The 27,132-nt window shown below is 43.4% G+C and overlaps 1 protein-coding gene across 2 annotated transcripts in view; it reads right to left on the bottom strand.

Moving 5' to 3' along the window:
• Window positions 1-801: 801 nt before the first annotated feature.
• The window catches only part of fbxl4 (F-box and leucine-rich repeat protein 4), a 51,894-nt gene continuing 25,563 nt past the window's right edge, over window positions 802-27,132 (bottom strand). For both annotated transcript variants that reach the window (XM_060905872.1, XM_060905873.1), the window contains exons 4-8: window positions 21,200-21,444; window positions 20,871-21,084; window positions 8,548-8,619; window positions 4,306-4,636; window positions 802-4,119 (exon numbers count right to left, since the gene is read on the bottom strand). In XM_060905872.1, coding sequence (XP_060761855.1) covers window positions 3,956-4,119; window positions 4,306-4,636; window positions 8,548-8,619; window positions 20,871-21,084; window positions 21,200-21,444 — 1,026 coding nt within the window. In that variant the 3' untranslated portion in view covers window positions 802-3,955. The remainder of the gene's footprint in view (window positions 4,120-4,305; window positions 4,637-8,547; window positions 8,620-20,870; window positions 21,085-21,199; window positions 21,445-27,132) is intronic.

Below are 27,132 nucleotides of genomic sequence, written 5' to 3'. Positions count from 1 at the left end.
GTGACGTCATGCACTCAGGGATGGCTAGCTCAGCTCAAATGCCAACTTTGCGGTAGATTTTAACTCGCAAAATGTTTTTTTTTTTTAAATTCCCATTTATGCAGCATACAAGAGTCAAGGATGGAGATACTATCCACTCAGAAATTTATTTAAAAATAAAAGGTTCTGCATATCTCCTTTAAGCTCTTGTTTAAAAAGAGAGAGTTCACTTTGTGACTAGACTGTACAGTATGTTTTCGACTTTCTAAACTGCTACTCTAAAAATTCACTTGATACTAGCCTATAGCACAAGTCAAATGGGATAGCCTGTCACATTTATTGCGTTTTAGGCTATGTCATTATTAATGTCATCCTGTGCCAAAGACCAAAGTCTATGGTCACAAACCGCTACTGCATCAGCACATGTAGCGGGTCATCAAAACATCATCTCTTCCCCTGGAGGAACTCGCCGTTACTATTATGAAACCATTTCGGTTGCGCCTTTTAGTAAGGGGTCTCATCAGAAAACTATTACACGTACACAAAGGAACACAAACACTGAAAAGACAGATAGGCACCGCTATTCATGATTGCTATTTTGTTTTGTTTGTTGTTTTTTTTAAAAAGACGATTTTTTCTAATCTGTCATCATGCTGTGTCTCTATGGCAAACAGAAAAGCTAGCTCTTTCATTTCACACAAAAGCTACGATTCTGTCATTTATCCTTTCGTGTAATTTGTATTTTGATTGCCCGGTTTGCTTAGTGTATCGACTTGAAGTTCGTCCGAAGGCATTTTGAGAAATCGGAGACTGAGAAAGTAATCCATATTGTTCCTATTTATTGCACTCAGACAGACATACACAGTATCTCTTCTTCAATATAAGGCACTGACACACTGTTTTGCATTCAGCAGGAAATCAATGACCATATAAAGAACACACACACACACACACATATATATATATATATATATATATATACATACATACATACACACACGCACACACAATGTTGATGGCACGTGTTATCTCATAGCTTCAATAAATAATCCATCACACTTCATCTTCAATTCTTAGGAAACAAAACATAAATTAAACAATCAGTTTGAAACACACAGAGCTGAGTTTGAAACACAAACTGGAAGTCCAAGAGATAAATTTATTTCATTACTGATTAAACTTTTAATTTTCCTGTGAACCATTATTTTCAAAGAATTATTATCCATTGCTGTATTTTTGAGATGTCTAGTTTAGTATTTGTCCTGTTAGTGTTGCTGATAGTGTTTGTGGTGCAGGTCAGTCCTGATTGGATCCCATCAGTATTACAGTGTCGAATGAGCTATCAATAAAATATTTAGGTTTAAGTACGACAATGAAAGCTTCTTGGTGTAGGTTCCTTCATTTTTCAGTAAATACCTGGAGCCTGGTCTTGAAATCCACCAAAATGTCTGCTGACGACACGACTTTCATCTCATCTCATCTCATCTCATTATCTCTAGCCGCTTTATCCTGTTCTACAGGGTCGCAGGCAAGCTGGAGCCTATCCCAGCTGACTACGGGCGAAAGGCGGGGTACACCCTGGACAAGTCGCCAGGTCATCACAGGGCTGACACACAGACACAGAACCATTCACACTCACATTCACACCTACGGTCAATTTAGAGTCACCAGTTATCCTAACCTGCATGTCTTTGGACTGTGGGGGAAACCGGAGTACCCGGAGGAAACCCACGCAGACACGGGGAGAACATGCAAACTCCGCACAGAAAGGCCCTCGCCGGCCACGGGGCTCGAACCCAGACCTTCTTGCTGTGAGGCGACAGCGCTAACCACTACACCACCGTGCCGCCACACGACTTTCAAATTTTCAGAATTGCAAATTCCATCCATCCATCCATTATCCATAACCGTTTATCCTGTATAGGGTTGCGGGCAAGCTGGAGGCTATCCCAGCTGACTATGGGTGAGAGGCGGGGTACACCCTGGACAAGTCGCCAGGTCATCACAGGGCTGACACATACAAACAACAATTCACATTCACACCTACAGTCAATTTAGAGCCACCAATTAGCCTAACCTGCATGTCTTTGGACTGTGGGGGAAACCAGAGCACCCGGAGGAAACCCACGCAGACACGGGGTGAACAAGTAAACTCCACACAGAAAGGCCCCCGTCAGCCACTGGGCTCGAACCGAGAACCTTCTTGCTGTGAGGTGACAGTGCTAACCACTACAGCACCGTGCCACCCATTTTGCCACTATTATGTAAGAAAAACAAGAAAAAAGGTAACTTTTTATAGTCAGGATTCATGTCATGCTTCTTTTTATTTTTATAACCTAACAAATATTATTAAGTTTTAGTATAAATACACAGGCAATTACAGGAAATTGTGCACTGATTGGTAGAGAAATTCAGATTATTTTTTGATAATCGCCTCGAGTGACTCAGCAAAATGGCTTTGTCGCCTGTCACCATAAGTGAGGAAGAATTACAAATGATCAAAGAAAATGCTGTTCCTAAAAGCACTAAAGATGCTACAAAGTTTGGTCTAAAACTTTTCAAAAGGTAAGGTGGAACTGTGATTTATTTTATCTGTTTCAAAACAAAGTATTTTATGTGACTCGGTGTAGATAAGTGACACAAGTCTGCGCCGTGCCGCCTTTATTACATTTGCATGCTGCATTTGAAGTTTTAAATAAATGATTTTTTAATACTTTTTTTTTTTAAATAAATCACTTGTGTATTTATACTAAAACAATTATCCACCTCAGGCTCAGTGAATATCGGTGAATAATAACCCTGACGCGGTATTCAGTTTGCCTTTGGCGATTAATTGTGAATTATTATCGCGCTTCCATTTTGCTCTCTCACTCCTACACAAACAAAGAGATAATAAACTGGATTCGGGGATCTGCTGCACATTATAGTAGATGAATCTGATTTCCTCTCAGGCTCTCATTGGCCGTTTCTCATCGTTGTACTTGCAGCTAGGCGCAGAGGGGTTCACACGAGTTAATTCATCAATTCAAACATGCTTGGGGAAAAAAAACAAATGGGAGCCTTGGTGATCATTTGCAGAATGAGAAAATTGTACTACTGAACAGTCACCGAGCGCCAAAATTAGTTGTTGACTGGTTAAAACTAAGTAGTTTGCACTAGGATTTGGGTCCGATTTATAATTCTGCATCTTCATATCTGTGAGGATTTGCAGGTACCGTGAGCAGGAATTCAGACATAATGCAAATGTGTCCACTAGGGGGCAGAGTTACATGTAGCAAACCATAAAAAGAAAACATTTAACGATAATGTGGAAAATTGTGAGAAAAAAAAGGGGGGAAAAAAGAGTAGTACTGATTTGTGCATGCTTAATCTTTTTATCTTCACCTCCACCCACTTGAGACATGACCTTTAAAAGGAAACGATCGGAGTGTTAAAATGACTTCGGATTGTTAGTGAAGCACACGCCGCTGCTCGAGCAATCGGCAAGTAACGCTTACTCTGCATTGCGAGGTAGATATGGACAACTTATTATAGTTGCTGCTCTCGACCAATCAGAACGCAACAGTTTAAAAAAAAACTAAGATTAAAGCAGTGGATAAAAGAGCACTGATTTAGGATTTTTGAATATGGCTGGAAGGATTTTTAATTGGGATTATCCGTAAATGATAAAGGCAAAATTAAAAAAAAAAACCTGAGATTCAAAATTTTTAGAAATTTGAAACAAACAAAAAATAGTGTGTAAATCAGGTCAAAGGTCATGGTTGATTTCAAATAAACACAATAGATAAGAGGGTGCTGAGCTCCTGAGTGCTGGGTGTGTGTGTGTGTTCAAGCATCTCCTTTGACCCACTACATCATGGAGTTCCAGGTTCTTGTTTGTGCTCATTGTGGTGTCCACCTTGTGAGCACCAGACCACGGGGTCCTAGTGTCCATTGAGTAGAATGTCATCAAAGTGAGTTGAATTAAAGGTTGGGGTCACTGGGTGAAACTCTTTTTGATGGAGACTTTTGGGAAAAGTGCGCTGAGCTCATGTACGGTCCGTGTATCAATCTGCGAGCAGAAGGAAACGTCGAGCAGACGAAGGCGGGGACACGACTGGAGCAGCTTGCGTAAAGCAGCCGGACTCACCAACCGTGTACCTGCATGCGTGCACGCACACACACACACACACACACACACACACACACACACACACACACACACACACAATGACTACACTGTTCTTCTCAGAGAAGGAAATCCCATAATTCTGTGCATCTGAAACAGTGAGTGTACTATACTGATATGGAAAAGGTAGGTGTGTGTGTGTTAGTGCGTCTCCTCACCCAGTATATCGAGGTGCTCCAGGACAGGACAGTGTGTTGCAATGTGTTCCAGATCTGCATCACAGATATTGCGGTTAGCGGTGAGGTAAAGTCTGCGCAGGCGGCTCAGTCTGCGTGCTGCATGTCTAAATGAGGCAGATCCGCCGTGGAGGGTGGAGCCACTGTGGAAGGCGGAGCTCCATCCCAGGTCGAGTTCCTCTAAAGTGCTGCAGCCCGATACCAACTCAGCAAGGCCGCGCTCACTCAGACTCCTGCAGCGCCACAAATCCAGAGACACGAGGGAACGACAACGGGCACTCAACACACTCACCACTACATCATAGTCCTCAATCTGGAGACAAAGGACAGAACAGCACCACCTTCAGTTAATTCAGCATAATACAACATAAACAGAATATAACAGTCAGGACTGATCATGAATACGGTTAATTAAAAAAAAAATCCAGACTCTGGTGTAACTCCTACCTGTCAATCAGAGCAACACAGGCCAATCTGTGATTTTATGTATGTAGAAGAGGGTAGATGGCAATTTCTTGTGAGTGTCATGTGATAAGGGTAAAGCTAGCTTAAAGGGAGAAGTCATCTAATAACCAAAATGTGGAGAAAATGTGGGAGATGTGACAGTGGCACTAAACTGACACATGTTGAGGTAAATGTTCACAGTATCTACATGATGTAGATACTGTGATGTATTTTTTTGTACTTTTTATTTATTTATTTAATTAGAAACTAATTGGAAAAAGCAACTAATGTGATGTTAACATTTTATACAACCCCGATTCCAAAAAAGTTGGGACAAAGTACAAATTGTAAATAAAAACAGAATGCAATGATGTGGAAGTTTCAAAATTCCATATTTTATTCAGAACAGAACATAGATGACATATCAAATGTTTAAACTGAGAAAATGTATCATTTAAAGAGAAAAATTAGGTGATTTTAAATTTTATGACAACAACACATCTCAAAAAAGTTGGGACAAGGCCATGTTTACCACTGTGAGACATCCCCTTTTCTCTTTACAACAGTCTGTAAACGTCTGGGGACTGAGGAGACAAGTTGCTCAAGTTTAGGGATAGGAATGTTAACCCATTCTTGTCTAATGTAGGATTCTAGTTGCTCAACTGTCTTAGGTCTTTTTTGTCGTATCTTCCGTTTTATGATGCGCCAAATGTTTTCTATGGGTGAAAGATCTGGACTGCAGGCTGGCCAGTTCAGTACCCGGACCCTTCTTCTACGCAACCATGATGCTGTAATTGATGCAGTATGTGGTTTGGCATTGTCATGTTGGAAAATGCAACGTTTTCCCTGAAAGAGATGTCGTCTGGATGGGAGCATATGTTGCTCTAGAACCTGGATATACCTTTCAGCACTGATGGTGTCTTTCCAGATGTGTAAGCTGCCCATGCCACACGCACTAATGCAACCCCATACCATCAGAGATGCAGGCTTCTGAACTGAGCGCTGATAACAACTTGGGTCGTCCTTCTCCTCTTTAGTCCGAATGACATGGCGTCCCTGATTTCCATAAAAAACTTCAAATTTTGATTCGTCTGACCACAGAACAGTTTTCCACTTTGCAACAGTCCATTTTAAATGAGCCTTGGCCCAGAGAAGACATCTGCGCTTCTGGATCATGTTTAGATGCGGCTTCTTCTTTGAACTATAGAGTTTTAGCTGGCAACGGTGGATGGCACGGTGAATTGTGTTCACAGATAATGTTCTCTGGAAATATTCCTGAGCCCATTTTGTGATTTCCAATACAGAAGCATGCCTGTATGTGATGCAGTGCCGTCTAAGGGCCCGAAGATCATGGGCACCCAGTATGGTTTTTCGGCCTTGACCCTTACGCACAGAGATTCTTCCAGATTCTCTAAATCTTTTGATGATATTATGCACACTGTAGAGGATGATATGTTCAAACTCTTTGCAATTTTACACTGTCGAACTCCTTTCTGATATTGCTCCACTATTTGTCGGCACAGAATTAGGGGGATTGGTGATCCTCTTCCCATCTTTACTTCTGAGAGCCGCTGCCACTCCAAGATGCTCTTTTTATACCCAGTCATGTTAATGACCTATTGCCAATTGACCTAATGAGTTGCAATTTAGTCCTCCAACTGTTCCTTTTTTGTACCTTTAACTTTTCCAGCCTCTTATTGCCCCTGTCCCAACTTTTTTGAGATGTGTTGCTGTCATGAAATTTCAAATGAGCCAATATTTGGCATGAAATTTCAAAATGTCTCACTTTCAACATTTGATATGTTGTCTATGTTCCATTGTGAATACAATATCAGTTTTTGAGATTTGTAAAATTATCGCATTCCGTTTTTATTTACAATTTGTACTTTTGTCCCAACTTTTTTGGAATCGGGGTTGTACTTGACCTTAAAAGTAGAAAATGGTCCAGCATCGTATAGATTATCATTTTTAGTGTTAAATAAATTAATTATCAGACTTAAAAAAAAGCAGGATGACTTTATTGCTGGAAAATGATTAGCAAATACAGTATATTTTATATATGTCATTAGGCGTATCAGACACTCGCTTTCACACCCGTGCTGTGCATGCAGACACTCATCAAAGTTTCCAAATCTGTCATTGCTTATCTCTTGAATATTTTCTATCGTGAATACTGTCATTCTATCATTAAAAAGCTTATAATTACTGCTTTCCAAAGAAATGTGTCTCATTAAGATCTGTTCAGTACTTTGGGAGTAACGGCAGGTTGAAGTTGGTACAACAGAGTAAAAACACTCTGCTCGCGTGACGTCAGGAAACTGCCGGTGCTTTTCTTTGAGTCACAGGAAAGTGGTCAGACTCTCTCTCTTCTTGGTTTCCGACTGGATTACTCGTGAATGTCAATCAGATAACTTTTATAGGGATGTTCTCTCACTCTCACCGTTTCTGATGAAGGATTCAGCAAAATTTTCAGTCAATTAGTTTTGATGTTATGGTTCACGGGAGACTTTGAAGTGAGTTTTCATAGCTTTACCTACTTATTTTTTCAAATCAAACTGATTCCTGTAAATAAATAACTATTTTAGAATATAACTAGTATTGTTTTGATGAAAAATATTGAGATCTTAGTGGTCGGAATGATAAAAAAACGGAAGTCAGAAACACAAGTGTCAATTTCAGTTCAGTTAATGTGAATTGTTTCTTGGATGTGGCTCACAGTTTTTTCAAGGTTCGCCTTGAAAGCTGTGAATATTAATCGAAATAATAATTTATATTCTTTTATATAAACACTAGTAGGCTCTACTTCTGAGAAATACAAAGACCTACAGAGCACAAAGAGGGTATTAGAAATAATCATTTATTACTGAGTGTATTTACTGAATATTTAATGCTTTTTACCTAATTAGCATAACTAATACTAATTAAATACTAATTTGCATAATTTATTATTATTATTATTATTTTTACAAATTTTGTATTCAGCATACAACCATCTATGTACCTGCCAATTTCCATGTAAATATCTTGAAAAATAGAAAAGTTATTAAGAAAAAAATATTTGATCTCATTGGTTAATGAGGCCCCATTTTGGAACATGTGATCCTCATACAGAATATTACGGCAGTTTAACAAAAATTAAGCCCTTTTTTTTTTTTCAATCTTTGATTTGTAATATCTGAAGAACAGATCAACATATTTTAATTCTGTAAAAAGTATGTTGTTCTGCATTCAATTCTGAATTCAATGAGAGCCGTTTCAAACAATTTGGACTGAATTTTCACCTGATATGTCTAATATCATGATATGCATCTTGCACTGAAGAAATGTTTCTGAAAATCAGGATAGAATATTTCTGTCACCATTAAAATGGACCCTTGCAGCACAAATAGACTTTATCCACCGAACCCAAAGACGTGTCATGAGAGATATGTTCTCGCTGAAAAAAATGGACCTTTTTCAACAGAAATTGGTCTCTGCAAAAAAAAAGCAGACTCATACTAAAGGAAATGGCTTTTTGTTCAGGCAGGACAAAAAAAATAGGTACATTAGACAATTTTGAGAAATCTGAGGGACAAATAGTGACTTTTCGAAGTCATTTAGGCTCAGAAAAGGACTCTTCGTACTAACGCTGTGACACGTCATATGCTTTCATTTCCAAATGTTAAATTAATTCCCCCCCAAAAAAAGTGTGAACGTCATCACATATGTGCATCAGAATATTCTGAAGTGGAAGAACAAAATGATTTCATCAAAAAATGCCAAATAACTAAGAGAACTCACCATCACACAGCTTCCTAAGTTGAGGTGTCGCAGCTCAGTACAGAAAGTCAGGATGCTCAATATGGCTGTTTGCTATAGTGATGGACACACACACACACACAAAAGAGAGAGCATTGGTACGGATCACTATTATATAACCTGTTTCATTACCAACAGCTGAGTAAAAGCTCATTATTTCCTATTTATATCCAACTTGGCACTTGGAATAAAGCCCTTTACATTTAACTTACAGCAATAATACACTGACAAGTAATGAATAACACTTATGTATCGGAAAATAAGTTCTCACAGTTAAGTTATAACATCATCTATAAACAGTCTTTCTGTCATAAGATTTAAAAAAAATACATTTCTTGTGGTGGAAACCGTACTGGGGCAGGTTTCCCAATAACGCTTCCCTTTAGGGCTAAAGAGCAAGATGAGAAACTCTCTTAAGCAACGAGCATCGTCTCTGTATGTGGTTTTCCGGAACTCGTTTATAAGTAGGAGTCTTAAGGGCAACATTACGAAGAGCTTCTTTGCAGTGCGCATCAGTCGATGAGGTCACATGGCATTCTTTTTTTTTTTTTTAACCAAAAAACAATTAAATATAAAGTGTTTAAAATATCTTAATATATTGTATCATCATTAAGCATTACATATAATAATGTGGAAATTAATAATTAAATCTATTTTACATTTTTGGGCTTTTTTTTATTATTCCAAGCATGTTTTTTTTTTTTTAGATTTTTTGGGGGCTTTTTTTTTCACCTTTATTGGATAGGACCGTGTAGAGACAGGAAATGAGTGGGAGAGAGAGACGGGGATGGATCGGGAAATGAGCTTGGGTCAGAATCGAACCCGGGACCCCAGATTTATGGTATGGCGCCTTATCCACCTGAGCCACGACGCCCCCAAGCATGTTTTTTTTTTTAATGAAATGAATAAACGTTCGCATGAAAGAATGAGCAAATGGTAAACTAAATAATGAAGTAAATGTGTGCCCCTGTGCGCGCTCATTTCACTGTTATCCCCTGATCATACAGTCAAGGATTGTGCATAATAGCTGAAATAATGACAAGTTGGCAATGCTCTCCCTTATAGGTGCACATGCAGAGAGAAAGAGAGAGAGAGAGAGAGAGAGAGAGAGAGCATGGGAAAGAGAAAGAAAGAGAGAGACAGAGAATAGAGATTAAGGGAGAGAGCGCGAGAGAGACAAAGAAAGAGAGACAGAGTAGAGCGAGACAGTAGAGAGAGAGACAGAGTAGAGAGACAGACAGAGAGAGTAGAAAGAGAAAGACAAAAGAGAGAAAGAAAAAAAGAGACGGAGTAGAGAAAGGGAGAGAGAGACTTGACTTGAGAAAATCTTTATTCAACAAAGTGTGAAGTCTAAGGGTATCAATTAACTTTCATCATTACTCAAGTAGAAAAACACACACACACACAACTCCACAAAATCAAAATGAAAGCAGCAACTCTCCCTCAATTCTGAGAGTACACAGTTCACCTCCCACAGCCCACAGGTCACTGAAGGTTGTAAGTTCATCCACCAAAGTATAAAAAGCATGTTCTACTCAGATCTGTGCTTTAAGAAATCCTCTGAAGATCTGCTCAGCGTCCACAGAGCCCACACCCTGACGCCCATTCTTACGGCTCAACCAAATCGACAGCTTTAGGGTCAAATGAGAAATTTCTGCACCTCTAACATTGTGTTTGTGTGTGTGCACGCGAGTGTGAGACAGAGACAGAGATAGGAGGGGATTTGATCTGTGTGTATTGAAGGATATATATGAGAGAGAGACAGAGATATAGGAGGTCAGGTACACAGAGATCAAAACCTCTCTCTCTCTCGTGCACACACACTGTTAGAGGTACAGAAATTTGTCTCATTTGACCCTAAATGATAATCACTCGTCTAATTTAGCTAAATTTGATTAAAATGTGGCGATATCAGTGTGACATTCCGATATCCATACGTGATTCCATAACGTACTGAAATATATTCATAACATTTTGCATATATTTATTTAATAATTAACTCGATGTACTTGCAATGTACAAGAAAATAATTGAAGATTCAACAGCAGATTCAACCCCAGTTTCCCCCATTGACTGTGAGAGTCCCTCAGAGGCGCATGCACAGTCTCTGTGTTTGGCTGTGAGCGAGTCACTCTTTGTTGTGAAAGAGTGGTCCAGGTCTCTTGTAAATTCAGAGCAAACTAAAGGACTACTTGGGCGACAGTGTTGTTAAGGAAAACCACATTAGCTTGACGATGGATCTTAGGAGGTAATTAAAGACACTCTTGACTTTAAGAGGCTTTCAGGAAACCCAGCTCTGACTGTTAACAAATCCCTGACACTGGAGACTCCTTCCTTTATCTCCTTACAGATACAGCTTCAGCGTATCAACCATAATACATTTAATCTTATTCAAACGACGGCATTAATATAAACACAAATCTTGCAGCTGGTACTCCTGTCAGAGCTGCTGTTCCAGAAAACGAATAAAAACCAGATTAATTCTGACCAGATTAATAACGAAATATTACATCCAGGACTAATTTAGATGAGCTGAACAGAATGTCGGATTAGTGTTTACGGACACTGATGAAATGAAAGCTAGTGCACTCTGATTGTATTTATGAACCCTGAAGAAGTCAAGAAGGCATGACAGAACAAACACTTCTTCTGAAATAATTAAAGAAAACAGATCCAGGAACCACAAAAGACTGAGAAACCCTCGTTCTGAGGAATAGAGATGTCTAAATAAAACTATTACATGACTTCATGGTCTGGCACGTATCGCTAAAACTGGTATTGAAAACACAAGGGTTTAAATTTCAGGGGGGAAAAAAAACATCTTATTTTTCACACAGACTAGTGAAGTTAAAAACACGTCTCTGTTAAAGCGGAGAGAACAGAGCTATTGTTCTGAGCTCGGGTTAAAACACGCCTTGGTGAAGAGTGTGTGTGTGTGTTGATGTTTCTTTGACTGTACATCTCTTATTTTGCTGATGATGAAAAAAGAAATGTGTTAATTATATCAGTGACAGTATAATAACATGATTTGAGAGTGGAATAGATATAGCTAACACAGATACAGTGTGTGTGTGTGTGTGTGTGTGTGTGCTTGTATAAGTATATAACGCCCCAAAACACTATGCGAAAAGGCAGTCAGATCAGTTGTGTACTACAAAAAGGGGCATTAAAGCTACACAGCCTTTTGATTTCATAAATTCAGTGAAATTTAGTTCCCTCTGAAATTTGGTCATTGTGATATGTTTATTTCTGTAATATCTCACAAAATATCAGGCCATTCTGTGGCTGGGAAGTTATTTAATTTGAAGGGATTCCCGAGCAAATAATGTGCATGAAATCGCTCGCTTCGCACAGTCAAGCAAACAGAGGAAGCCTGTGTGCGCATGCACAGGTTTACTTTTGACCGTGCACTGACAGTTACATCATTCTGTCGCTAAATGAACAGCTGATCTCACCGAGGTGCTTGCTGACCGCTGATATTTATTAGTTTGGGCCTGCATTTCCTTTCCTTCACAACATAACGTCTTTTCTTCTCGCTTTCCATTACTGTAGTCGGTCTTTCGTGTTTCAAATCGCACACTCACATCCTTCATTTTTCGCTCCTGTTTCAAATTTGTATCCCACAATGCCTTGCGCAAATGGGGAAAGCCCACCATGTGATGCATGATGTAGTATCTTGAATTGAGTCATGGTGAAGCAGGAAAAAACAGCAGAGAATTTAGGGCCATGTGGCCCTAAATTCATTAATTGTTCTATTTTAAAAAACGAATAAAATTGGAAGTCTGTGATTCAAATTCAGTAGCTTTCAGTCCACTAAACAAAAATTACTGGGTGTTGGGGAAATTTCTTTTTATGACCTACAGTACATTTGAAAAATCTGAAAGGCAGTACAGCTTTAAAAGGCCACAACAGCCCTGTATCTTATTGCAGCAAAATATTTATCAATATAATTTATATAATCGTTAATATCCCAGATGTGGGATGAATAAAGTGAATATAATAATCTCATCTCATTATCTCTAGCTGCTTTATCCTTCTACAGGGTCGCAGGCAAGCTGGAGCCTATCCCAGCTGACTACGGGCGAAAGGCGGGGTACACCCTGGACAAGTCGCCAGGTCATCACAGGGCGAATATAATAATAATAATAATAATAATAATAATTATTATTATTATTCTATCCACATTCACTGGATATGAGCAATCATGTGCTCTGATTGGCTACTCTACTACTAGGCTATCAGCTCATACTGTGAGTAGAGGAAAACAAAATGGCGGAGCACATCAAGTCAGATATATCACGTTGTTAAGTATTTAAAAGAAACAGAAATAGCTAAAAGAATATAGTTTTTCTCTCCCCCCCCCAAATATCTCCTGTCCCACACTCCAGCCCAGTTGGTGGCAGTAATGCACCTTTCAGTTGGTTTGTAAACTGCCAAAAAAACCTAAAGAAGAAGAAAATGGTGGCACGTGTTGCTGAACCAACCAAAGACGAAATAAAAACTCTACTCGAAAACAAAACCCCAAAAAATAAAAAAGCAACAAAATATAGAATAAAACTATTTGATGGTAAGAACAAATCTTTTTTATTTTTTTCAAGAATTATTATTATCGCATTTTTCACAAATTGCTACTGTCATTTCACCAGTTTGTTTAAATCCTAAGTGGAAATGATTTTGTCGGACGTTTTGTATAAAGTTTTTATTTATCAAATTTGCAAAAAATAACAATAAAAATGCTCTGTTTCTCAAAATCTAGTGAATGTGGATAGAATAAAACAGTTATTCCACTTAATCTCATTATACACGGCTTATAGCCAACGAGGCGTGTACGACTCGATTTTGTGGAATAACTGTTAAATAAAAATGCACTTAAGCTGAAAGTCAGAATAACAGATAACGGAGATTTTTTTTAAAATGTCTCAGCAGTGCTGAAAATCTCAAGTTAATTCTGCCCAGAATAAGTAATCAAATGCCTATTTCTAAAGGTTTAGGAAAAAAAACGTAAAGAAAAGTGTTGCTCTTGGAGACTGTAATCCCATAACAGGGCTCCCCCCCCCCCCCCACAAAAAATAAATAAATAAATAATTAAAATTAGAGTGGCGCTACTGATGCAGAGCCCGTAAGGGCTGGCCTGGAGGGCCCTGAAGGCTGCTAGGGGGGTCTGGGGGCATGTTCCCCCAGAAAATCTTGAAATTAGAGACTTCAAATGGTGCATGATTTAGGCACAATTCAACATGATTAAATTTGCTGTTTTTTACCTTGTTAAATACGTAAGGGGCAAAATTTAAAGGGCAAAATCAGATTTGAAATAAAAACACTTCATAGCACGCCTCTTCATTTTCCAATTCCAGTATGCCAGGAACAGAATCGAGGTCATATCGTGCAACAGCGACTAGAATGTGGTTTTATGTCTGGTTGCGAATGGCAGTCAGCGCACGCAGTGAAACCCTTTATTTTCACTTCTGGGTGGAGTACCAGGACAGTCTAGACCTATATATTACAACCCCGATTCCAAAAAAGTTGGGACAAAGTACAAATTGTAAATAAAAATGGAATGCAATAATTTATAAATCTCAAAACCTCATATTGTATTCACAATATAACATAGACAACATATCAAATGTCGAAAGTGAGACATTTTGAAATTTCATGCCAAATATTGGCTCATTTGAAATTTCATGACAGCAACACAAAAAAGTTGGGACAGGGGCAATAAGAGGCTGGAAAAGTTAAAGGTACAAAAAAGGAATAGCTGGAGGACCAAATTGCAACTCATTAGGTCAATTGGCAATAGGTCATTAACATGACTGGGTATAAAAAGAGCATCTTGGAGTGGCAGCGGCTCTCAGAAGCAAAGATAGGAAAAGGATCACCAATCCCCCTAATTCTGCGCTGACAAATAGTGGAGCAATATCAGAAAGGAGTTCGACAGTGTAAAATTGCAAAAAGAGTTTGAACATATCATCATCATCTACAGTGCATAATATGATCAAAAGATTCAGAGAATCTGGAAGAATCTCTGTGCATAAGGGTCAAAGCTGGAAAACCATACTGGGTGCCCGTGATCTTCGGGCCCTTAGACGGCACTGCATCACATACAGGCATGCTTCTGTATTGGAAATCACAAAATGGGCTCAGGAATATTTCCAGAGAACATTATCTGTGAACACAATTCACTGTGCCATCCGCCGTTGCCAGCTAAAACTCTACAGTTCAAAGAAGAAGCCATATCTAAACATGATCCATGATCGCAGACGTCTTCTCTGGGCCAAGGCTCATTTAAAATGGACTGTGGCAAAGTGGAAAACTGTTCTGTGGTCAGACGAATCAAAATTTGAAACTTCTTTATGGAAATCAGGGACGCCGTGTCATTCGGACTAAAGAGGAGAAGGACGACCCAAGTTGTTATCAGCGCTCAGTTCAGAAGCCTGCATCTCTGATGGTATGGGGTTGCATTAGTGCGTGTGGCATGGGCAGCTTACACATCTGGAAAGACACCATCAGTGCTGAAAGCTATATCCAGGTTCTAGAGCAACATATGCTCCCATCCAGACGACGTCTCTTTCAGGGAAGACCTTACATTTTCCAACATGACAATGTCAAACCACATACTACATCAATTACAGCATCATGGCTGCGTAGAAGAAGGGTCCGGGTACTGAACTGGCCAGCCTGCAGTCCAGATCTTTCACCCATAGAAAACATTTGGCGCATCATAAAACGGAAGATACGACTAAAAAAGACCTAAGACAGTTGAGCAACTAGAATCCTACATTAGACAAGAATGGGTTAACATTCCTATCCCTAAACTTGAGCAACTTGTCTCCTCAGTCCCCAGACGTTTACAGACTGTTGTAAAGAGAAAAGGGGATGTCTCACAGTGGTAAACATGGCCTTGTCCCAACTTTTTTGAGATGTGTTGTCATGAAATTTAAAAATCACCTAATTTTTCTCTTTAAATGATACATTTTCTCAGTTTAAAGATTTGATATGTCATGGTAGCGGTTCACTCTTGGTGGGTGGAGCACAGAGGACGGCAGGACAGAGATCAGGTTCACAATAGCGTTTATTGCTCGACTTTTCAGTTTCGCAAACACACTCTCCCAGCCACACGCATACACACACACGCAAGTCATCTGGTGCGGGAGAGAGCCCCCTCTGCTCTCGCTCTCCCTCCTCATATAGGGCGCGGTCACTGGGAAGACACACAAACACAGGTTAATTGCTCTCAGGTGTAGTGATTCTTGCCACTTACCTTCCCTGACTCCGCCCTCCTGTCACAGACCGGCGCTTGACCACGCCCCCACTGCCACATACCCCCACCGCCCGACTCAGGCCGGGCGGCCGTCCGGCCTGCAGCCGACTCCCCCCCCCCTTGACGGGAGAGGAAGTCCGCCACGACCATCTGCGCCCCCGGCCTGTGGACCACCTTGAAATTAAAGGGTTGGAGCACCAGATACCAACGGGTGATCCGCGCGTTGGCATCTTTCATGCGGTGGAGCCACTGGAGGGGCACGTGGTCCGAACAGAGGGTGAAAGGGCGCCCCAGCAGGTAGTACCGGAGGGCGAGAACCGCCCACTTGATGGCCAAACACTCTTTCTCTATGGTGCTGTAGCGCCCCTCACGCACCAACAGCTTCCTGCTGATATACAGGACAGGGCGGTCCTCCCCATCCACCTCCTGGGACAAAACCGCCCCCAGCCCTCTGTCCGACGCATCGGTCTGTCACATAAAGGGAAGAGAAATGTCAGGGGAGTGTAGAAGTGGCCCCCCACACAGTGCAGCCTTTACCTCCGAGAAAGCCCGCTGGCACTGCTCCGTCCACTGGACCGGATCTGGTGCCCCCTTTTTAGTGAGATCAGTCAGCGGGCTGGTGACGTCCGAATAATTAGGTATAAACCTACGATAATAGCCAGCCAGCCCCAGGAACTGTCTCACCCCCTTTTTGGTCTTGGGCCTCGGGCAGGCCGCAATTGCTGCTGTCTTATTAATTTGGGGACGCACCTGCCCGTTGCCCAAGTGGAAGCCCAGATACCGTACTTCCACCCGCCCAATCGCACACTTCTTTGGGTTGGCTGTGAGCCCCGCTCGCCTCAGCGACCTAAGGACGGCCCTCAGATGTTCGAGGTGCCACTGCCAGTCATTACTATAGATGATGATGTCGTCTAAATACGCGGCTGCGTAAGTGGCGTGAGGGCGGAGGACTCTGTCCATCAGCCGCTGAAACGTAGCGGGCGCCCCAAACAGCCCAAACGGAAGGGTGACGAATTGGTGTAAACCAAACGGTGTGGAAAAGGCCGTTTTTTCTCGGGATAGTGGAGTCAAGGGGATCTGCCAATATCCCTTCGTCAAATCCAGTGTCGAATAAAAGCGAGCAGTGCCGAGTCGATCAAGCAACTCATCAATACGAGGCATTGGGTACGCATCGAATTTAGACACCGCGTTGACTTTTCTATAGTCCACACAGAACCGGACTGACCCGTCGGCCTTGGGTACCAAGACCACCGGGCTGCTCCAGTCACTGTGGGACTCCTCGACGATGCCCATTTCGAGCATGGTCTGAAGTTCTTCCCGAACCACCTTTTTTTGTGTTCGGGTAGCCTGTAAGGGCGGCTACGCACTACCACCCCCGGGGGCGTCTCTATGTGGTGCTCTATGAGGTTAGTGCGACCGGGCAGGGGCGAGAACACATCCGAAAACTCGGTCTGCAACTGGGCGACCTCCGTGAGTTGGGTCGGGGAGAGGTGGTCTCCACAGGGGACCGGAGAGGTACGTGATGCCAATGTCCCTTTTTGAACCTCCGGCCCCAGCTCCGCCTTCTCCGGAACCACCGACACCAACACCACGGGGACCTCCTCGTTCCAGAGTTTAATCAGATTGAGGTGGTAAATCTGTAGCGCCCCACCCCTGTCCGTTCGCCTCACCTCATAGTTGACGTCCCCGACTCGCTGTGTGACCTCAAAGGGTCCTTGCCACTTAGCGATCAATTTGGAGCTTGACGTGGGCAACAGTACGAGTACCTTATCTCCCGGTGTGAACTCTCTAAGGCGCGTACCCTTGTTGTACAGGCGGGCTTGCCGTTCCTGGGCCTGCCGCATATTCTCCTGAGTTAGGTGGGTGAGCGTGTGGAGTTTTGCGCGCAGGTCCATAACGTACTGAATTTCATTCTTACTTTGTGAAGGTCCCTCCTCCCAATTTTCCCGCAGCACGTCCAGGATGCCGCGCGGCTTACGCCCATATAATAATTCGAACGGGGAGAACCCCGTGGAGGCTTGGGGGACCTCTCGCACTGAGAACAGCAAGGGTTCGAGCCACTTATCCCAATTACGTGCGTCCTCACTTACGAATTTCTTAATAATATTTTTGAGGGTGCGGTTGAACCGTTCCACTAAACCGTCCGTTTGTGGGTGACACACGCTGGTGCGGATCGGCTTAATCCCCAATAACCCATACAGTTCGCGCAGTGTTCGTGACATAAACATAGTGCCTTGATCAGTCAGAATCTCTTTCGGGATTCCAACTCGGGAGATAACGCGGAAGAGTGCCTCTGCAATACTGCGTGCTGAGATATTGCGCAGAGGCACTGCTTCCGGGTATCCCGTTGCATAGTCCACTAGAACTAATATAAAGCGGTACCCTCGTGCTGACCGATCTAATGGCCCGACGAGATCCATCACAATTCTCTCAAACGGGGTCTTGATTAACGGTAGAGGGCGCAAAGGCGCTTTTGGAATGGCCGCTGGATTTACTAACTGGCATTCGCGGCATGCCGTACACCACCTACGGACATCGCCGCGAATCCCCGGCCAATAGAATCGGGCCATTATTCAGGCTAGTGTTTTATCCTGCCCCAAGTGTCCAGCCATGGGATTAAAGTGAGCCGCCTGGAATACCAATTCCCGGCGGCTCTTCGGAATTAAAAGCTGTGTGACTCGCTCCTTAGTTTGAGTGTCCTGCGTCACTCGGTATAATCTATCCTTCATAATCGCGAAGTAGGGGAAGGATGGGGTGGCGTTCGGCTGGAGCGTTTGACCATCGATTACTCTCACTTGGTCAAACGCATGCCGCAGAGTCTCGTCTCGCGACTGCTCTAATGGGAAATCCGCGAGGGATTCCCCAAGAGAGAGAGGAGGAGCCGGCGGCTCCTCACTCTGACGCGGAGATGACGTAGACGGCTCTGTGACAGCTGCTCCCGCCAAAGCGACACCGGGACCTCCCCCTGTCAAATGGCAGGACCCACTCTCTACTAGGCACGTCATTAAACCCCGAAATCCCGGCCAATTAGTCCCCAAAATTAAAAAGTGGGTAAGGCGAGGATTAACCGCCGCCTTCCCTATAAATTTTTCCCCTCTGAAAATAATGTGGACCGACACCAAAGGGTAGCGGTGAACATCCCCGTGCACACACAACACTTTCACCCCTTGTGCTCCCCCCAATGCCTCGTTTTGAACCAGGCTTTGGCGAATTGAGGTCTGATTACAACCAGAATCCACCAACGCCTGATATGTAGCCCCTTGGATACTCACCGGTATGCGATACGCTCTGGCCCGATCGAGGGCGGCCTCTGGCGCGTCGGGGATCCGAACCACCGCGCCCACTTCCATTGCTGTGCACTGCTGTTGAAGGTGGCCCGGCTCCCCGCAGCGCCAGCAAACCGGCCCGGGCTTTCCCTCTGCACCGGTGATCTGGGGCTCACTCACCTGAGGTGGGGGAGAGACAGACACAGAAGGGAGAAACGGGAGGGCACCGCGGGTGCGGCAGGCCGGCTGGGGTGGAGCCGGCCCCCGCCTCCGCGGTGGGGAAATGGGGCGAGGACGGGACACAGGAGGAGGGGGAGAGAGAGAGAGGAGAGAGGAGATGATGCCATCTGCTGTCCTGCCGCCGGGACAGCCGCCAGATGATCCTCCGCCAGCTCGACTGCCTGATCCAGCGACGCCGGGCGGTGGCACTGGACCCACTCCGCGGTTCCTGCTGGTAAGCGGGCGATGAACTGTTCCAGTACCACCTGGTCGACGATTCCCTCGGCGTCGCGATCGTTGGCCCTCAACCACCGCCAGCAGGCGTCCCGGAGCTGCTGGCCGAACGCGAACGGCCGGCCGACTTCCTCCAACCGCAGCGCGCGGAAGCGCTGGCGCTGTTGATCCGGTGTGCGCCCCACGCGCTGGAGGACGGCCCGGCGGAGGTCCGTGTAGGCCAGCCGGCGGTCGGCGGGGAGCTGTAGCGCGGCCAGCTGTGCCTCTCCCGTTAGCAGGGGGAGAAGGCGCGCCGCGCGCTGCTCCATCGGCCACCCCGAGGCTTCAGCAACCTGTTCAAATAACGTGAGGAACGCCTCGGGGTCGTCCTGTGGGCCCATCTTGGTGACAGTGAGGGGAGACGGGCCCGCGGTAGGAGCGCTGGTGGACCCCGCCGATGCGAGGAGGTGCCGGAACGCCTGTCGATCTTCTTGTTGGGCCAACACCAGGGCCTCGAACCGCTCTTCTTGCTCCTTTCGGAGGGTGAGTAGCGCCTGGTGCTGGCTTTGCTGGGCCGTGGCGAGGGCGTGGACCAGTTCAGCAAACGGGGAGGACTCTATGGGGCTGTGAGGCTGCTGTGCTCCAGATCCCGGGTTTCGGCACCACTGTAGCGGTTCACTATTGGTGGGTGGAGCACAGAGGACGGCAGGACAGAGATCAGGTTCACAATAGCGTTTATTGCTCGACTTTTCAGTTTCGCAAACACACTCTCCCAGCCACACGCATACACACACACGCAAGTCATCTGGTGCGGGAGAGAGCCCCCTCTGCTCTCGCTCTCCCTCCTCATATAGGGCGCGGTCACTGGGAAGACACACAAACACAGGTTAATTGCTCTCAGGTGTAGTGATTCTTGCCACTTACCTTCCCTGACTCCGCCCTCCTGTCACAGACCGGCGCTTGACCACGCCCCCGCTGCCACAGTCATCTATGTTCTATTCTGAATAAAATATGGAATTTTGAAACTTCCACATCATTGCATTCCGTTTTTATTTACAATTTGTACTTTGTCCCAACTTTTTTGGAATCGGCGTTGTACAATAGCTTCCTATTTCTATAGTTATTATGCATTTTCAGAGGGGGAACAGGAGATATTTAGGTGCAGAAAATACTCTGCAATGTTCAATTTATCATATCGATTTTTTTTTTTAGTGACAGTGCAGTGGAGCGCCACGTATCTGCACTTTGAGGAAAGCCCTGCATAATAAACATAGCAGTGAAAAATGTCTAAGATGGATGTTTTGTGTTCAGAGCTTCACTGTCACTGACGCAACAGCACAAGGGCCGCTTACTTCAATCTTGGTGCGGTACAGGACGAGTCGGCGCAGATGTGTGAGTTTAGCGATGTGGTTGAAGGCCTGAGGTTCGAGACGGTCACAGGATGCAAGCTCGAGTTCCTGAAGGCTCACGCATGTCTGTGCGATCAACTCCAAACACACTTCATTCAGGAAGTGGCAACAGGACAGCTCCAAACACACCAGGCTCGCGCCGCATGCTCTGATAAAACTAAGAGTGAGCAAGCGAGAGAGAGAGAGAGAAACAGAAAAGGTGACTATAATGATTTAATAGACACACTGCTGCTAGTTTGTATCCTCATGGGCTACATCCTAAACCAGCTCACCTGCAGAATCCGCTGGCCGTGACAGCTCCTCTGTTTCCAGTCCAGGACATATTGAGGCGCTGCAGGAGTGCGCAGCGGGATTGTAAGTGTGCCAGAGACAGATCGCTCAAGCGGAACCAATATGGCTGCAGGCTGAGTTGAACGTACTGCAGCGGGTCATAACAGTGGCGCTGTAGGAGCTTACAGCTCTGAGCCAGACGACACAGATCTGGCACGGCCAGGTGACTCACAATCAACTGGGTCAGCTGAGGAAAAAAAGACAACAGGTTTATTATTATGGCAGCACAGGTCCAGCCTAATTTGTAGGTCAAAAGCAGCATTTTGCTATTTTAGGCCACAAGCCAAGTTTTTGCACTGGTCAAAAATCAATTTCTGAGCTGACACAGGTGGAGCGGCGACGATTCGAAATTCAATGGTGCAGTGAAGTGAAATTTTTGAGCCTATTGTGGTCGTGTTTCACCACCTCAAGCACCAGAGGTGGGTACAGTAATTAAAAAACTGTAGTCAAATAAAAGTATTGTTACTTTGTAAGAAGAAGAAGAAGAAGAAGAAGAAGAAGAAGAAGAATGACTCTGGTAGAAGTAAAAGTACCCATCAAAATAATCACTTAAGTATGAGTAAAAAAAGAATTTAGTAAAATGACTAGTCATTACTACTTATTAACCTCACTTGCTCGGTCTTTTTGGGAAAACATCAGACCGCTTACGGCTCGGTCCGTGATGTCAAGACCTTGGTCTGATATTTCCCCGTAAAGACTGAGCAAGTGAGGTTGATAAGGAATATATGATATGGCTTTTTTTATTTCTAAGATTAAAATAGACCGTCATTATAACGAGGCGTGACATTGCTTTCAGTCACATCATATTTGTAATGTAGTTGAGTCACGCATGCAGAATAAACGGCTAGCTGTTTCAAAACTGAATTTCTGTTAGCGATTAGCAGTCTCTGAATTCTCTTCGTTGCTCATTTCTTGAATAACTCAGTGACTCTTGTTTGTCTTTTGTGTTTCAGTCGTTTTTGATTCTGTTTTGATTTCCAATGAATCTTTTTTTGTCACTTCGTCATTTTGTTCTTGTTTGTTTTTTGCAACATTGAAAGCTGGTGCCTTGGAAAGCAAGTCTGTAATCAGAAAGTCCCACGAGCATTATGGGAAAATACTGCCCGCCAAGGAACCAATCAATCAGAGTGCACGATTTTACTAAAAGTAGCTCGCTCCATATAATAATACCAAGTATTCAAATGTATCAGAATATCAGTTATGTCCAATCAGTTATAGAAGATGGATTTGTGTTAGTGTTCTGAAAAAGTGGTCGAAAAATCATTGAAAAGTGAAAGTGAACAAAAATAAGGGACACCATTGAGTCGTAGCAAGGCTGCCTCCCTTCTCATTTTCCCCTTGTAACAAGTGTTACATATCTCTTTAATTTTTTTTCTTAATATAAATCTTTTGAAATGAATAACCGTTTCATCTCTTACACCTTAGCACAGTCCCTCCCCGTGTCCGAAATCACTCATTACTCATTGAATAGTGGACTATATAGTTCGCCATTTTGTAGTGCTGTCCGAATGTATAGTGAGAATTATTCAGAGGTGGAAAGAGTACTAAAATATTATACTCAAGTACAAGTACTGTTACTCTGATGAAATTTTACTTAATTACAAGTAAAGTTACCAGACAAAAAATCTACTCAAGTAAAAGTAAAAAGTAGATCATTTAAAAGGTACTTTGAGTAAAAGTAAAACGTTACTTTTAACAATGGGTGTTTTCTGCCTCCATTGTGTTGTGCAAAAATGAAAAAGAAGAGGAAACAAGGATATATGTACATCTCAACCCAGATGTTTTATTTAAAGGAAGTGTATCAAATTGAATGCTTAGGATAATGCTGCATTAAAACTGAGACAAACAAAAAAGGTCAATACACACAGTCATGTCGTTTACATCGCCCTGGCCACACACAAAGCATTGTACACGAAATATGAAAGTGAAATGTTGCACCGAAATCTCGTAGCTTGCCTGTGTGCACTGTGTGTTATTGAACAATTCAATTCAAACATTATTTGTTTTGCTTAGTATTCCTTTCTGGCCTGTTGGATGTAGAATGGTAGGAGGACTGATCACGTCAGGTTGGCGAGGTAACTTGCTTGCATGATTAGCCAACCGAATAACAGACTAGTTACCGTTATGTTACAGTACCAACAGGTTGCTACTTCAACATTAGCAATGCCATCCACTATTTTTGGAATATAACCAGCCTATTGTCGGTTTTACTATGGAAAGGAAACATTATGATCAGGGGCGCAGATACGTTTTTTGAACTGGGGGGGGGGGACAAAGCTGCCAGCAAACCAACCCCAACCCCGATATGCCTGTCAAACTTGTTGTGGGTAACCATAGCAACCAAGCTCAAGCTCGCAACCTGTGCAGTCTGCACAGCTCAACCAACCGAATATCAGTCTTTGTTTTGTTTTATGTGAGTTGTTGCAACTATGTATACACTGCTGTGCACCTCAATAAACCGAATGGTAATTAGTCTTTTGATTTTTCCGTGAGGTTTGCTTTATGCAAAGAAAGACAGCATAGACGTTTTTTCCTCCCTATAAGTGGGGGGGACCGAACGAGGTGAATTTAAATCTGGGTGGGACGAATCCCACCCGTCCCACCCTCTATCTGCACCCGTGATTATGATGCCAATGACAATACTTACCTCAACATGCTTGCGCAGATTAGACGTCGAATTTTTGTATGCCGCAATGGTTGTCTTCTTGGGCACACATAATCTGCATTGCATAATGAAACTGTCACCCCTTTTCTCTACGAAGCTGAAGTGATCACGTATGTAGGGCCAGGGGTGCACTTCATTACTGGAAGCAATTGCGTTTTCTGCAGGGTCGTCCACCACAGGTTCCTCGGTCTCCTCCATGTCTGCAGGGGCGCTTTATCAACACCCGTGGCCCAGGGGCTAGGCCCCTCATAGGCTACCTGTCAACCCTACCCTTACCGTTGGCCAGGAAAACACTCTTATTTTATTTGCAATACGTGTCAAGCATTTACAGTGTAAGCGCGTAATTAGCCTAGAAGCCTACGATAGGTTACGTTTGGCTCAGCGTAGCTGCGCAAGGCCCACGCTCACATCGCTCAACACATCTGACCACAGAGGAAGAGAAGAACACGCGCATTATCATTACAGAGCCGGTTGTGATTATTACCACGGACAGGACAGTGATACTGCGTAACTTTCACACAGGGGCATGGTCAGAGATAACCACACAAGCGCGCATGCGCTATAATGTAGACCTATGTGTTGTAAACATAAAACACACACACCTACAGACAAGTCCTTTTAAAAAATAAAATACATAAAAATAGCTCGGCGGCATGAAGACAAACATTCACTGCAAGTCAAGGTACTTGGCTCGGCGGCCACATGAAACGTAAACACCATGGACAGCGGCCAAACTCCTAAGTCTACAGACCAAAATACACGAAACCAAGTCCTACTAGGGTCTATTTTACCGATCTATGTTCAAGCATCATGCAAGTCTTCCTTCTCCTTGAATAAGACCGTGCATTCAACTGCCTTTTTGACATGAAATACCACTTGCAACAATATTTCACGCACTCCATCAAGAAAAAAGTTAAACATGATGAACACGGGCATACTGTTTTGAGCATACGATTTTTAAAAAAGAAACTAGCTACATCAAAGTCCTTCAATAAACCCATCCTTTAGCGCAAATGAGCTTAACCTAGTTCAAAGCATGACGCTAGCAGTAGGTGCATAAGGCAAAATCATGTGGGCCTTTCGTCAACAACAAGCCATGGCAGGCAAACATTAATACTCAAGTGTCCTTACCTTAAAACGTTGTCTTGACCACAGAACTGCTCAAGTATTTCACTTAAATCCACACGGGTTAACAACACACCCAACACAGCTAGTGAGAAATGTGGATCTGCGCTAGCTTTGTATTGCTATTCCCCTCAGTATGCTTACTCTGTCTGCTGCCCGAACTGTGACAATTATAGGCTACAATCTTTTCATCAATTTCTTCAGTAGATGCCGTTTTAGACATTTTATTATCCCCATCGAAATATGCTATTATACTAACAGGATTATAACTCAAATCACACGACACGTATTCAAATCACAACTGATTTATTTTACTGTTGGACAGATCATAGCAATCTAGCCTAGCTGCACATAGCCTAGCTGCTGGTAGGCTGATAACTGATAAGTAGCTGATATTCTGAACAGATTGGTGATCTTTACCTTAAAAAAGTCTGTGACTTTAGGCAACGATTCTATCATTACCTGCATCTCTCTTTTTTTCCTTTTATGCGCCCCGCTAACATGTGAACGCTTCATCTTTCAAAGCCTCTAAATTTGTGTCTCAGTAGTCTGCAGTCTTTGGCGCGCTTTCGTGCGTGACGTTACATTTTGTTCCATTTTATTCTGGTACAGTTGTGGGTGTTCGTTTCGCGAACCACATCCACCATGTCTCTTACAGCAGGCTACTGTGCGCTCATTTATTTCTAACCTTATTTCTATCCGTACATTAATGTAGGCCCACGATTCCGACAGTTTATTATTTTATTAATATTACAAGGCCCCTGATTGGCTGTGGCCCAGGGGCTTGAGCCCCCCCCTTAAAGCGCTGGTGCATGTCCGCCATCGTCTTTGTGAGAATCGCGCGCGCGACAACTGTCCTTCCCGTGATTCATTTCCAGAACGCATTTCCCCTTCTCCGTTTTAGCCTTTTTTTATTTTTTATTTATTTACTCAGTAACGGTTGTGATGTAAAATGTACCGAAGTACACTGCTTAAAAGAAAACATACTTAAGTAAAAGTAAAAGTACACTCTTTAAAAATTACTTGAAAAAGTACACAAAAAGCTACTCAAGTACAGTAACGTGAGTAATGTAATTTGTTACTTTCCACCTCTGGAATTATTACACCCTATATAGTGGACTCATACACTCACCGGCCACTTTATTAGGTACACCTGTCCAACTGCTCGTTAACACTTAATTTCTAATCAGCCAATCACATGGCGGCAACTCAGTGCATTTAGGCATGTAGACATGGTCAAGACAATCTCCTGCAGTTCAAACCGAGCATCAGTATGGGGAAGAAAGGTGATTTGAGTGACTTTGAACGTGGCATGGTTGTTGGTGCCAGAAGGGCTGGTCTGAGTATTTCAGAAACTGCTGATCTACTGGGATTTTCACGCACAACCATCTCTAGGGTTTACAGAGAATGGTCCGAAAAAGAAAAAATATCCAGTGAGCGGCAGTTCTGTGGGCGGAAATGCCTTGTTGATGCCAGAGGTCAGAGGAGAATGGCCAGACTGGTTCGAGCTGATAGAAAGGCAACAGTGACTCAAATAACCACCCGTTACAACCAAGGTAGGCAGAAGAGCATCTCTGAACGCACAGTACGTCGAACTTTGAGGCAGATGGGCTACAGCAGCAGAAGACCACGCCGGGTGCCACTCCTTTCAGCTAAGAACAGGAAACTGAGGCTACAATTTGCACAAGCTCATCGAAATTGGACAATAGAAGATTGGAAAAACGTTGCCTGGTCTGATGAGTCTCGATTTCTGCTGCGACATTCGAATGGTAGGGTCAGAATTTGGCATCAACAACATGAAAGCATGGATCCATCCTGCCTTGTATCAACGGTTCAGGCTGGTGGTGGTGGTGTAATGGTGTGGGGAATATTTTCTTGGCACTCTTTGGGCCCCTTGGTACCAACTGAGCATCGTTGCAACGCCACAGCCTACCTGAGTATTGTTGCTGACCATGTCCATCCCTTTATGACCACAATGTACCCAACTTCTGATGGCTACTTTCAGCAGGATAATGCGCCATGTCATAAAGCTGGAATCATCTCAGACTGGTTTCTTGAACATGACAATGAGTTCACTGTACTCAA

This window comes from Neoarius graeffei, chromosome 23 (assembly GCF_027579695.1).
Source record: "Neoarius graeffei isolate fNeoGra1 chromosome 23, fNeoGra1.pri, whole genome shotgun sequence".
Lineage (NCBI taxonomy): Eukaryota > Metazoa > Chordata > Actinopteri > Siluriformes > Ariidae > Neoarius > Neoarius graeffei.
Note: the sequence above shows the minus strand (reverse complement) of the source record. Positions and strands in the feature narration are given on the sequence as shown.